A 12237-nucleotide genomic window follows, 5' to 3' on the forward strand; every position below is an offset into this window, starting at 1 on the left:
TTGTACAGTTACGGATGGTCTCATTTAATGTTTTCTCTTCTTTCAGAGTTTCTCCAGTTGACCTATGAGCGATTTCCATACAGTCTGGAATCTGATGTTCTTCATGCACATTGCTGTTGGGAATATGTAGTGCAATGGAACAAAGATCCAGAGGTAACTAGAATAAATAAAAACTCTTTAGATTTAATTTTAAAAGTAACTTCCATGTTTCACTGAAATTATTGACTGCCTGAAAGCTCGTAGTTAAAGGTGCGTGTTCATAAATTCCCAATTTAGTCTGTGATTTTGTTGACAACTGGGATTAATGTTCTTCCATATGGACGAGTTTTGTAACCACAGTATAATAGTTAGTGTGATGCTACTGCAACTCAGGGCATTCTGGCACTTGGGATTCAATTCTTGCGGCATCTGTAAAGGGTTTGTCTATTCTGCGGGTGCTCTGGTTTCCTCCCACAGATTATAGATGTAGCAGTTAGTAGGTTAATTGGTCATTGTAAATTGTTAAGTAGGTGGGATGCCGGGCAGTGCAGCTAGTTAAGCCGGAAATATCCGTTCTGTGCTGCATCTCTAAATAAAATTTTAGAAGTTACACATAAGTATCCTGTACTGATGCCATTTTATTTTTTTTACCACATTAACTGGATTGGAAATATACATTTTTGAATGAATCCAATGGCAATTGATTGATTCAATGTTTAAATCTAATTGCATAGAGCAAGAACACTGGAATGAGTCTTTTGGCCCTAAATGACAGTGCTGATATTGCCACTTTTAACTAATCCCACCTGTCTCCTCCTGTTCCCTGCCCGTCTAAATGCTTCTTTAACATTATAGTAGTATCTACTTCTACCGCTTCCCTGACATTCTCTTTGTAAATCAAAAAAATCCTGCCTTGTAAACCTTTAAACTTGACCCCTGTAGTATTTGGCAATACCCACTGGGGGGGGGGGGTGGTGAAAGAGGACTCTGACCATGTATTTAATTTATACCTCTCACAATTCTACATACTTTTATTGGGTCTCCCCTCTTGCCTGTGATGCTCCAAAGAAAACAATCTAAGTTTGTCCATCCTCTTATTGTAAATACATTCTAGTCCTGGCAACATCCTGGTAAACCCGTTCTGCACCCTCTCCAAAGCCTCCATGTACTTCCTGTAAGCACAAGTATTAGAGTTCTAGCTGATATCTAAGAATAATTTTGCAGGCTGAAAATGCAAAGTAAGTAATCTATGCTGATGTATTGATTGTTCTGGAACCTTAATGCAGAATTCACAACTTTGTGAATTCCAGTCACAACTTTGGTGTTGGACTTAATAATAGTCTTTCTGCATGACCATGTAGGACCTGACAGTTCTGCCTCACCTTTCCATGAACAAAACATTATAAGTAGTTATGAGTTTCACTCATGAAAGTTTTGTTTTCTTTAGACAATAGGAACACCAATACCATTCCCCTTGCTAAATTCCAATTCCTAGATAAATTCCATTTCTCTTTTTGGCTGCCCTCTAGTTTAACTAAATTATTTAAAATCTGTCCCCTCCTTTGAGCAGAACTTCAAAACCCATTTTCATTCATCACCAATGCTCCTTCCTTCCATCCCGGAAGTCATATGTTTATATATCTGCTTCGCCAAATCTTAGCTAGCCTTCCACATTCCATGATGCTTCAGCACCAATTCATATAAAACGTTGCTTTTATCTTGTCCTGCCAACCAATCACCGATGTCCTTGTGCTCTACTCTTGAGTCCTAGTTAACCTTAACAATACTTGCTCTCCAAATCTGTTAGATCTGAAAACTTGGATGTTCACATTCCTTCAGCTCTAATTTCTTGTGCAATTATTGTCATTCTAAGTCCTCTTTCTTTGCTGTGTCATTAACTTAAGTGTACACTAAGAATTGGAATATTTCCAGAAATCCCTCCTACTTTGAGACATTCACTCATTAAACTATCAATTCTACTCCCTGCACCTCCTTCTGTGGTTCAGAGTGATATGAAATGATTTGTGACATTTTTTTCATTAAAGAAAATAAGTGCGGGAGCTGGCTGGTGGCACAACGACATTGGCGCCAGACCCGGGAGCGGAGGTTCCCAGGTTCGAAACTAGTCTGGTCTGCTCCCGAGTACGCTTTCCATCCGTGCCGGGTTGAGTGTCGAGGTTGCAACTCGACCTCGTAAAATAAAGGGAAAATACTGCGAAAATGTCTCTGTGAGGAGTGGCGCGCCACACAGTCTCTCTCTCTCGTTCCGCCATGAAAGAGACATCATCACAGATGCATGCACGGATACGCAGACACACACGCACAGACACGCACGCACGCACACGCAGATGCACAGACTCGCACACAGGCACACGCCAAAAAAAAAGAAAATAAGTGCAGATTGATTTTGATACAACTCGTGCTTTAATATGTAGTTTTGAAAGTATGCTGGAGTTTAATGTTGTAATTTGAGGGCTTTAAATAGTCAGCATTTATACTTTGCTTAGCATTTCGATTTTGATAATGATCTAATGAAATATTAGTACTTGAATATTTCATAATAGCTCTTGTGGTTTTAAAGTCAGATGAGAGCCATGGTTTCAGTTTCTGCTTTCTCTTCATTTCTAGGAAGGCCGATTTTTGAGCAGATCTGTGGATCATCTGAAATGCATTGCCAACGGTCATGTTCAGCGGGGTTAGTACATGTCATGTTACCACAAAAACACCCCACAAATTCTGCATGTACGATTTAAGTACTTAACCAGCCTTGGAAAAGAGTGGAGTTCAGTCTTTACAAGGACTCCTATACTTCATTAAAGCGGTCATTCAGAGCTCAGAACTGTCAGGGAATTGGAGACTAAAGTTAATCAAAGAAGACAAACATAGGGGCCATTATTACTCTTCATGATGACTGTGGGGCAATGAGTGGCTTCATTAGAGGAGAGTGATCTTGTGATGTGGTTTATCTGATCTGGGAATGGATGGCTAAATTAGTTATGCATTAATATCCTGATTTGGTTGTTATTTTGGCATCATTGAAATATTTATTCAAGCAGAGAGATTCATTTACCTGCTTCCTGTGAATTGAAGCGTGACCTTGCATAATAAGGAGCTTTTCATTCCATTGTCAGTCTTGTTTCTCCAAGTTCCTTAAAAGTGTTGCAAATAACAAACTGCTAGATGAACTCAATGGGTCAGTCGGCAAAGAGACAGTTGACATTTTGAGTCCAATCCTGCCTTTAGGATTTAATTGCAGGAAATTTCCTGATGACAGAATGCGATATAAAGGTTATAGAATCCTGTACTTGATTTCTGCAGCATTTTAAACCACTTGCAATGAAATGGTAAAATTTTTGTACACATCTTATGCAGTAGCAAATTACGAAGGAGGTTAAGTTGTAAATAAATGCGAAGGTGATAAAAGTATACACAGTGGATTCTGGTTAATTGGAATAAAAGAGCAAAAACTAATAAAAAAAATATAGCTGGGATTCCCTTTCTTTATTTGGGACACTATATTGCTTAATTGGGCAGGAGACTGTTGCTGACCAGGCCATTATCTGTTATCAACAATCTATCAAGCTCTGTCTTAAATTTTCATAAACACTTGGCCTCCACAACTGCCTATGGCAAAGAATTCCACAGATTCACTAATCTCTGGCTAAAGAAATTCCTCCTCATCTCCATTCTAAAAGGGCATCTATCTATTCTGAGGCTGTGTCCTCTGGTCTTAGACTCTCCCACCATAGGAAACATCCTCTCCACATCCACTCCATCAAGGCCTTTCAGCATTTGATAGGTTTCAATGAGGTCACCCTGCATTCTTTTGAATTCTAATGAATACAGACCCAGAGCCATCAAACATTCTTCATATGACAAGCCATTCAATCCTGGAATCATTTTTGTGAACCTCATTTGAACCCTCTCCAGTTTCAGCACATCCTTTCTAAGATAAGGGACCCAAAACTGTTCACAATACTGCAAGTGAGGCCTCACCAGTCTTTTATAAAGTCTCAGCATTATATCTTTGCTTTTATATTCTAGACCTCTTGAAATGAATGCTAACATTCCTCACCAGGCTCAACTGCAAATAAACCTTTAGAGAATCCTGCACAAGGACTCCCAAGTCCCTTTGCATCTGTTTTATTTTGTATTTTCTCTCCATTTAGAAAACAGTCAACCCTTTCATTTCTTCTACCGAAGTGCATGACTGTACACTTCCCAACACTGTATTCCATCTGCCATTTCGTTGCCCATTCTCATCTGTCTAAGTCCTTCTGTAGTCTCTCTACTTCCTCAAAGCTTAATGCTTCCTCAAAACTTAATATTTCCAAAAAGGAAATATTGTATCATTTCTTAATGCATGCATTATTAAATGACAATAAAAGAGGACTGCGTGTCTTCATAATCTAAACTACCTGCCCGCCCCTCCACCGAGGGGCAAGTTTATCAAATGTAAACTTTACAACAAAGCCATCAATTCCATCATCCAAATCGTTGACATATAAAGTAAGAAGAATCAGTCCCAACGTAGACCCCCTGTGGAACACAGTAGTCACCGGCAGCCAATCAGAAAAGGCTCCCTGTATTCCCACTCTTTGCCTCCTGCCAATCAGCCAATGCTTGCTTTATCCATGCTAGAATCGTTCCTGTAATACCATGGGCTTATTGCTTGTTAAGCTGCCTTAGGTGGCATTTGTCATTGGCTGCCTGAAAATCCAAGTGCACAACACAAACCGATTCTCCTTTGTCTATCCTGCGTGTTATTTCTTCAAAGAATTCCAACAGATTTCTCGGGCGAGGTTTTCCTTTGAGAAAAATCATGCTGACTACTGCCAATTTTCTCATGTGCTTCCAAGTACTGAGGCCTCACCAGCAATTGGAATGGTTCTAATGGCGATGCAAATATATAATTATTTTGTTTTTTTTTAATTGGTAACTTTTGAATACTGGTAGTTTCTGTCTCCATTAAATGTGAGTAACAATCTGTATTGGCTGGAGGATTACACTGATTTGGAAGGGTGGTGTTATCTGCTCAGATCAGGGCAAGGCTCATACAGTAAGTAGGTGCATTTAAATCTGAGTGACAGATTGGAGACTAAAGTAGATTCAGGAACCAAAAAGATGGACCCACTAGAATTTCTAAAATGATTTGTAGTGTAATCATACTGGGGTAAAATTATTCCTTATTATTATGGAATAAGGAATATTCATTATATTCTGTAAGAAATATAAATTATTAAATTGTAAGAATAGTTACTGAACCATAGCAAGACATGGAAAACTTAGTGAATAGTTCTATTCTGGCACAGAGTTTTCAGTTCCACTGTTGTATTCATGTGCCTGTGTATTGGATTTGAATTGTAACTTTGCAGGTAGTTTCAGTTTTAAATATAGAATTTCAAGCTTTTGGCATAAAATCTAAAATATTTTGGTTTTCTAATTTGCATAATGTTCATGTATTCTTTGGATGAAATCAAAGCATTTGTACTCTCCTCTTTACAGGTACTGCTGTAATGATGTGGAATACCTTTATTGTAAAGAGACTGTCAGCTGCTGCTTACCTAATGGATAAGGTACAAGCTGGTCCAATGTAAAATAATTGCCCTTGCGTTCAAGGTACTAATTAATTAATGGCTATCCTATACAATGCTCCTGCTGGTTCTAGAATTTATTGCAGGAATGGCATCTCAAGATAAACAGAAAAACTCTGTTCTGATGAAAGATCTCAGTACAGAACATCAACTCTGTATTCTTCTCCATAGATGCTGCCTTTAAAACCTCCAGCATTTGTGCATGTTACTCTGGATTTCCAAGATATGCAGAGTTTCTTGTGTTTGTGAAAGATTTTGTAGATGTTTATATTTAAATAGGATGTTTAGTTTCTCACGTTGGAGTACTAGTTGTGCATTAGGAGTAAGTGAAATAAAAGTGAATCTAAAGAACTACATAGAGCACAAAAATAAAAAAAGGAAAAGTGGGAATGTTACAGTGTTAGCCTAAAGCACCAAACAATCTGCTGAAACAGATAATGTTCAAATCTCAAGCTTATTTTGTGGACTTGTAACTAGAACCCTAGAACTGCAGAGTATAGAAATGGGTCCTTTGGCCCAACATGTCCATGTTGAGCTTTTTGCCCATCTGCCTTAATCCTATTTGTCCACATGCAGTACAAATCTTTTTAGGCCTTACCTATTATAAATGTCTCTTAAATACAGTAATTGTATCTGAATCTACCAGTTCTTTTGGCAGTGATTTCCAGATATTAGCCACTTTATTTCCTTAAAAAAAAATCCTTTTAATTCCCCTTTAAAACTTCCTCCACTCAACTTAAAACTAGCCCCTCTTTTATTTTAATATGTCAACCACGGGGAATAAGATTCTATTTACCCTCTCTATTCCTTTTATTTATCTTTGTCAGAACACTCTTGATCTCCTTCCTTCCAGGAAAAAGAAACCCAACCGATCCAGTCTCCCCCTCCGCATCCGCAACAGCTGAAATCTTCCAGTCTAGGCAACATCCTGGTAAAAGTCCTTTGCACTCTCTCTAGCATAATTACATCCTTTCTAACTATGTTAACCAATTGCAGTCTACCCATTGTTTTGTAAAGTTACGATATAATGCCCCAACTTTTATTCTGTTTTCTGATCTATGAAGAAAACATGTCAGATGGATACCTGAAGCTGTTGTTCCCTTGCATTTTAGAAAACGTCAGTATGATTATAGATTAGAAAATTGGAAATGCTTTTGAAGAGCAGTAATAACTCCCAAAAAAGTTGAAAATTTGATTTCTATTATCGGCATAAAGATATTATCTTTATGTTGTTGACCTTGGTGTCAGCTTGGTGATTTGTGGAAATATGTTTGACTGTTTATTGTTATGTACATGGTCAAGCTTATTTCAATATTAGAGTAATGAGCATTTACTAAGGAGACTAACGATGTATTGACTTCAGATTGTTCACAGTATTCCCTTCAACAATAACAATGCCAGCAGTGGTTTGGATTGTAATCCAGAAGCAAGGGATGTTGGGTCTGTGTAGCCCATGTCAAATTGGAACATCCTCCTGTTGCAGTGATAGGATGCTTTTAATTTTTTTTTGCAAACAGCTCTTTATGCATAACGTGAGTAGATTAGCAGATTTACCATGTAATTTGCCATGGAGCAAAGTAAAAACAAAATGTGTTTAAACATTCAGGTATTGATTTTTAATTGATATAAAAGTTCAGAATCAGGTTTAATATCATTGGCATATGTTGTAAAATTTGTTGTTTTGTGGCAGCAATATATAATAAACTATAAATTAAAATGTCTGTATTAAAAATTAAGTCAGTAGTGCAAAAATAGGAAAAAAAATAGTGAAGTAGTTTTCATGTATTCACTGTCCATTCAGAAATTTGATGGTGGAGGGGAAGAAGCTGTTCCAGAAACATAGAATGTGTGTATTCAGGGTCCTGTCCTGTACCTTCTCCTTGATAATAGCAATGAGAGGAGGGCATGTACTGGGTGATGGGGGTCCTTAGAGATGGATGCTACCTTTCTGAGACATTGCCTCTTGATGGTGTCCTTGATGCTGGGGAGGCTAGTGCCCATGATGAGCTGGCTGAGTTTACATGTACTGAAATCAAATCAACGTGTGCAAAGGTTAACTGATGCATGTGAATTTGTTTTTTTCCCTAAGGAATTGAAAGATTTATTGTTACTACTAAAGTCTTCAATTGCTGCAACACCATGCAATACCTTCCTATTTCTTCTGGCATTAAAAAGAAATACCATAATTTTTTCAAGGCTGGCCTAAATGTAATTTCTCGTCAACTTAATCATGAAGGAGTGTACTAAAATTAATTGTTCTTTTTACTAGGTTGGGAAAGCACCTAAAGACAGACTCTGCAGAAGAGTGAGTATTGGATTAAGTTTTTTGTATGCTATTTGGCCCGAATAATCTTCATTGGTTTCCCTTGCATTTCCTTTTCTTGCCTTTACTTGAACTGAAAGCTGGGGAAATTAATTCCCTTGTATGTGAAGAGGGTGCAAGGTGAACTGTAGGTGTCAGTTCAGCTCACTGTGAGAAATCAGATGTGGTATGCCATGGCACACCCCATCTTAAAATTTGACTAAAGCCTGCAAACTGTATTTTCATGGTTGAATCCTTGATATGGTATACATAAATTACTGCATAGTTATATATCATTGTGTTCGAACATGTATGAGTTGCTTTGTATTCTATAAGTGCATTTATTAAGCTTGCTTTGTAGATGTTTAATAATTTCAAATTATTATCCAGGTATATTCTTTGTTTGAAGAACTGCACTTTCCTATAGGTCCTATTATTGCTTTGCCTGTGTCTAATTTAACAGCTGAAACAAAAGCCCTGACTGATATTCCAGATCACCGACTGTGACTACTTATGAGGACTTGTCATTTCCAGGTTTTCCATTTGAAAGCTAGCACAAAGTGCTGAATATCAGTGAATATCGTCAACTTTTGTAGAGTCAATCTGAACCCAAGGCATAACTAGTTAATTTGGAGACATTCTAGTTCTGTTTTTTTTTCTCAACATCTCTTCAATTTGATCCTGTCCCTCTGCTTGAAAGAAACACAAATTTCAAAAGCCATTCTTAATCTTGGATCATTCCTTTTTTTTTTTGATTTTTTCACATTTATCAGTCATTATGTGGAGGAGTTCTCTTCAACTCTGGTTTAATCAGTATTTGGAATAGTTTAATTCCAATTTTTAATGGTAGTCTAGCATATCAGACCACCGTTAAAACATCCTGACTGTTATCAGACCTTGATCTCTTAAGTATTCCCATGGTTATGCATGTAACTCTGTGACAGGTGCTCATTTTATTTTTGGAAATGCTCAAGATGTATGCCTTAGGAAGAGGAAGCAACTGGTGGTGATTGGTTTGGAATATCTTTGCTCCTGTATCCAATTCCAATGAGGTGGTGTTCTTAGTTTTCTCAGTTCTTCGCAATTCAATTTTATATATTGAGGCAAACACGAGGAAATCTGCAGATGCTGGAAATTCAAGCAACACACACAAAAAATGCTGATGAATGCAGCAGGCCAGGCAGCATCTATAGGAAGAGGTACAGTCAACGTTTCAGGCCGAGACCCTTCGTCAGGACTAACTGAAAGAAGAGACAGTAAGAGATTTGAAAGTGGGAGGGGGAGGGGAGATCTGAAATGATAGGAGAAGACAGGAGGCGGAGGGATGAAGCTAAGAGCTGAAAATTTGATTGGCAAAAGGGATACGAGGCTGGAGAAGGGAGAGGATCATGGGATGGGAGGCCTAGGGAGAAAGAAGGGTGGGGGACTCAGAGGATAGGCAAGGAGTTATAGTGAGAGGGACAGAGGGAGAAAAAAGAGAGGAAAAAAGGGGGAGAGAGAGAAAGAAAAAAAGGAAAAATAAATAAATAAACAAGGATGGGGTACGAAGGGGAGGTGGGGCATTAACGGAAGTTAGAGAAGTCAATGTTCATGCCATCAGGTTGGAGGCTACCCAGATAGAATATAAGGTGTTGTTCCTCCAACCTGAGTGTGGCTTCATCTTGACAGTAGAGGAGGCTGTGGATAGACATATCAGAATGGGATTGGGACGTGGAATTAAAATGTGTGGCTACTGGGAGGTCCTGCTTTCTCTGGTGGACAGAGCGTAGGTGTTCAGCAAAACGGTCTCCCAGCCTGCCTCGGGTCTCGCCAATATATGGAAGGCCGCATCGGGAGCATCGGATGCAGTATATCACCCCAGCCGACTCACAAGTGAAGTGTCGCCTCACCTGGAAGAACTGTCTGGGTCCCTGAATGGTGGTAAGGGAGGAAGTGTAAGGGCATGTGTAGCACTTGTTCCGCTTACAGGGATAAGTGCCAGGAGGGAGATCGGTGGGAAGGGATGGGGGGGACAAATGGACAAGGGAGTCGCATAGGGAGCTATCCCTGCAGAAAGCAGAAAGTGGGGGGGGAGGGAAAGATGTGCTCAGTGGTGGGATCCCGTTGAAGGTGGTGGAAGTTACGAAGAATTATATGTTGGACCCGGAGGCTGGTGGGGTGGTAGGTGAGGACAAGGGGAACCCTATTCCTAATGGGATGGCGGGAGGATGGGGTGAGAGCAGATGTGTATGAAATGGGAGAGATGTGTTTGAGAGCAGAGTTGATGGTGGAGGAAGGGAAGCCCCTTTCTTTAGAAAAGGAGGACACCTCCTTCATCCTGGAATGAAAAGCCTCATCCTGAGAGCAGATGTGGCAGAGACAGAGGAATTGCAAGAAGGGGATGGCATTTTTGCAAGAGACGGTGTGGGAAGAGGAATAGTCCAGGTAGCTGTGAGAGTCCGTAGGCTTATACTAGACATCAGTAGATAAGCTGTCTCCAGAGATAGAGACAGAAAGATCCAGAAAGGGGAGGGAGGTGTCAGAAATGGACCAGGTAAACTTGTGGGCAGGGTGAAAGGTGGATGCTTACAAGCATCAGGGTGGATACTTCCCTGGTATCATGGATTCTTGATTACCTGACTGGCAGACCACAGTACATGTGCTTGCAACACTGTGTGTCCAACAGAGTGATCAGCAGCACTGGGGCTCCACAGGGGACTGTCTTGTCTCCCTTTCTCTTCGCCATTTACACCTCAGACTTCAACTACTGCACGGAGTCTTGTCATTTTCAGAAGTTTTTGGATGACTCTGCCATAGTTGGATGCATCAGCAAGGGAGATGAGGCAGAGTACAGGGCTACGGTAGGAAACTGTCACATGGTGTGAGCAGAATTATCTGCAGCTTAATGTGAAAAAGACTAAGGAGCTGGTGGTAGACCTGAGGAGAGCTAAGGTACTGGTGACCCCTGTTTCCATCCAGGGGGTTAGTGTGGACATGGTGGAGGATTACAGATACCTGGGGATTCGAATTGGCAATAAACTGGACTGGTCAAAGAACACTGGGCTGTCTACAAGAAGGGTCAGAGCCGTCTCTATTTCTTGAGGAGACTGAGGTCCTTTAACATCTGCCGGACGCTGCTGAGGATGTTCTACGAGTCTGTGGTGGCCAGTGCTATCATGTTTGCTGTTGTGTACTGGGGCAGCAGGCTGAGGGTAGCAGACACCAACAGAATCAACAGACTCATTCGTAAGGCCAGTGATGTTGTGGGGATGGAACTGGACTCTCTGACGGTGGTGTCTGAAAAGAGGATGCTGTCTAAGTTGCATGCCATCTTGGTCAATGTCTCCCATCCACTACATAATGTACTGGGTGGGCACAGGAGTACATTCAGCCAGAGACTCATTCCACTGAGATGCAACACAGAGCGTCATAGGAAGTCATTCCTGCCTGTGGCCATCAAACTTTATAAATCCTCCCTTGGAGGGTCAGACACCCTGAGCCAATAGGCTGGTCCTGGACTTATTTCATAATTTACTGGCATAATTTACATATTACTATTTAACTATTTATGGTTCTATTACTATATTATTTATGGAGCAACTGTAACGAAAACCAGTTTCCCCCAGGATTAATAAAGTATGACAATGACTAAAGTTGGAGGCAAAGTTAATAAAGTCAACGAGCTCAGCATGTGTGCCGGAAGCAGCGCCAATGCAGTCGTCGATGTAGCGAAGGAAAAGTGGGGGACAGATACCAGTGCAGGCTTGGAACATCGATTGTTCCACAAAGCCAACAAAAAGGCAGGCATAGCTGGGACCCATATGGGTGCCCATAGCTACACCTTTAGTTTGGAGGAAGTGGGGGGAGCCAAGGAGAAATTATTAAGAGTAAGAACTAATTCCTCTACATGGAGGAGAGAGGTGTTAGAGGGGAACTGTACCTCTTCCTATAGATGCTGCCTGGCTTGCTGCATTCACCAGCATTTTTTGTGTGTGTTGCTTACATATTGAGGAAGTGGCAGGAAATGCAGCCACTTTCTCTCAATGAGTGCTTAAGTGCACTTGACAATCTTTCTAAAGCTACTAGCAGAAGCTTGAAGGCAGGTGATGTGGCCATTTGATTTTTCAATTGGGTTAAAGGGTAATAGCAACGATGAGCCCCAAGTTGATCTATTTTTTTTCTATGCTTGTGCTTTTTATAATCATAAGCTTCTTCTCTGTTCAGGATGTCGGCATGAGTGACACGGCCATGACTTCTTTCCTTGGTTCTTGTTCACTGCTGATTCAAACTTTAATGGAGGTACAGTAATACAATGGGCTAATGTGTTTTAAGCAACTTTATTGTTTAAGGCATAGTGCTTTTCAATATACAGATAAACTATTG

At 40.2% G+C, this 12237-nt stretch overlaps 1 protein-coding gene across 2 annotated transcripts in view; it reads left to right on the top strand.

The window, feature by feature from the left end:
• The window catches only part of rab3gap2 (RAB3 GTPase activating protein subunit 2 (non-catalytic)), a 91254-nt gene that overhangs the window by 70965 nt on the left and 8052 nt on the right, over nucleotides 1–12237 (top strand). Inside the window, exons 26-31 of one of the 2 annotated variants that reach the window (XM_063055743.1) lie at nucleotides 47–153; nucleotides 2608–2674; nucleotides 5485–5555; nucleotides 6427–6504; nucleotides 7843–7878; nucleotides 12079–12153. In XM_063055743.1, coding sequence (XP_062911813.1) covers nucleotides 47–153; nucleotides 2608–2674; nucleotides 5485–5555; nucleotides 6427–6504; nucleotides 7843–7878; nucleotides 12079–12153 — 434 coding nt within the window. The remainder of the gene's footprint in view (nucleotides 1–46; nucleotides 154–2607; nucleotides 2675–5484; nucleotides 5556–6426; nucleotides 6505–7842; nucleotides 7879–12078; nucleotides 12154–12237) is intronic. The other variant, XM_063055744.1, reaches the window with a different exon arrangement.

Source organism: Mobula hypostoma, chromosome 8 (genome assembly GCF_963921235.1).
Source record: "Mobula hypostoma chromosome 8, sMobHyp1.1, whole genome shotgun sequence".
Lineage (NCBI taxonomy): Eukaryota > Metazoa > Chordata > Chondrichthyes > Myliobatiformes > Myliobatidae > Mobula > Mobula hypostoma.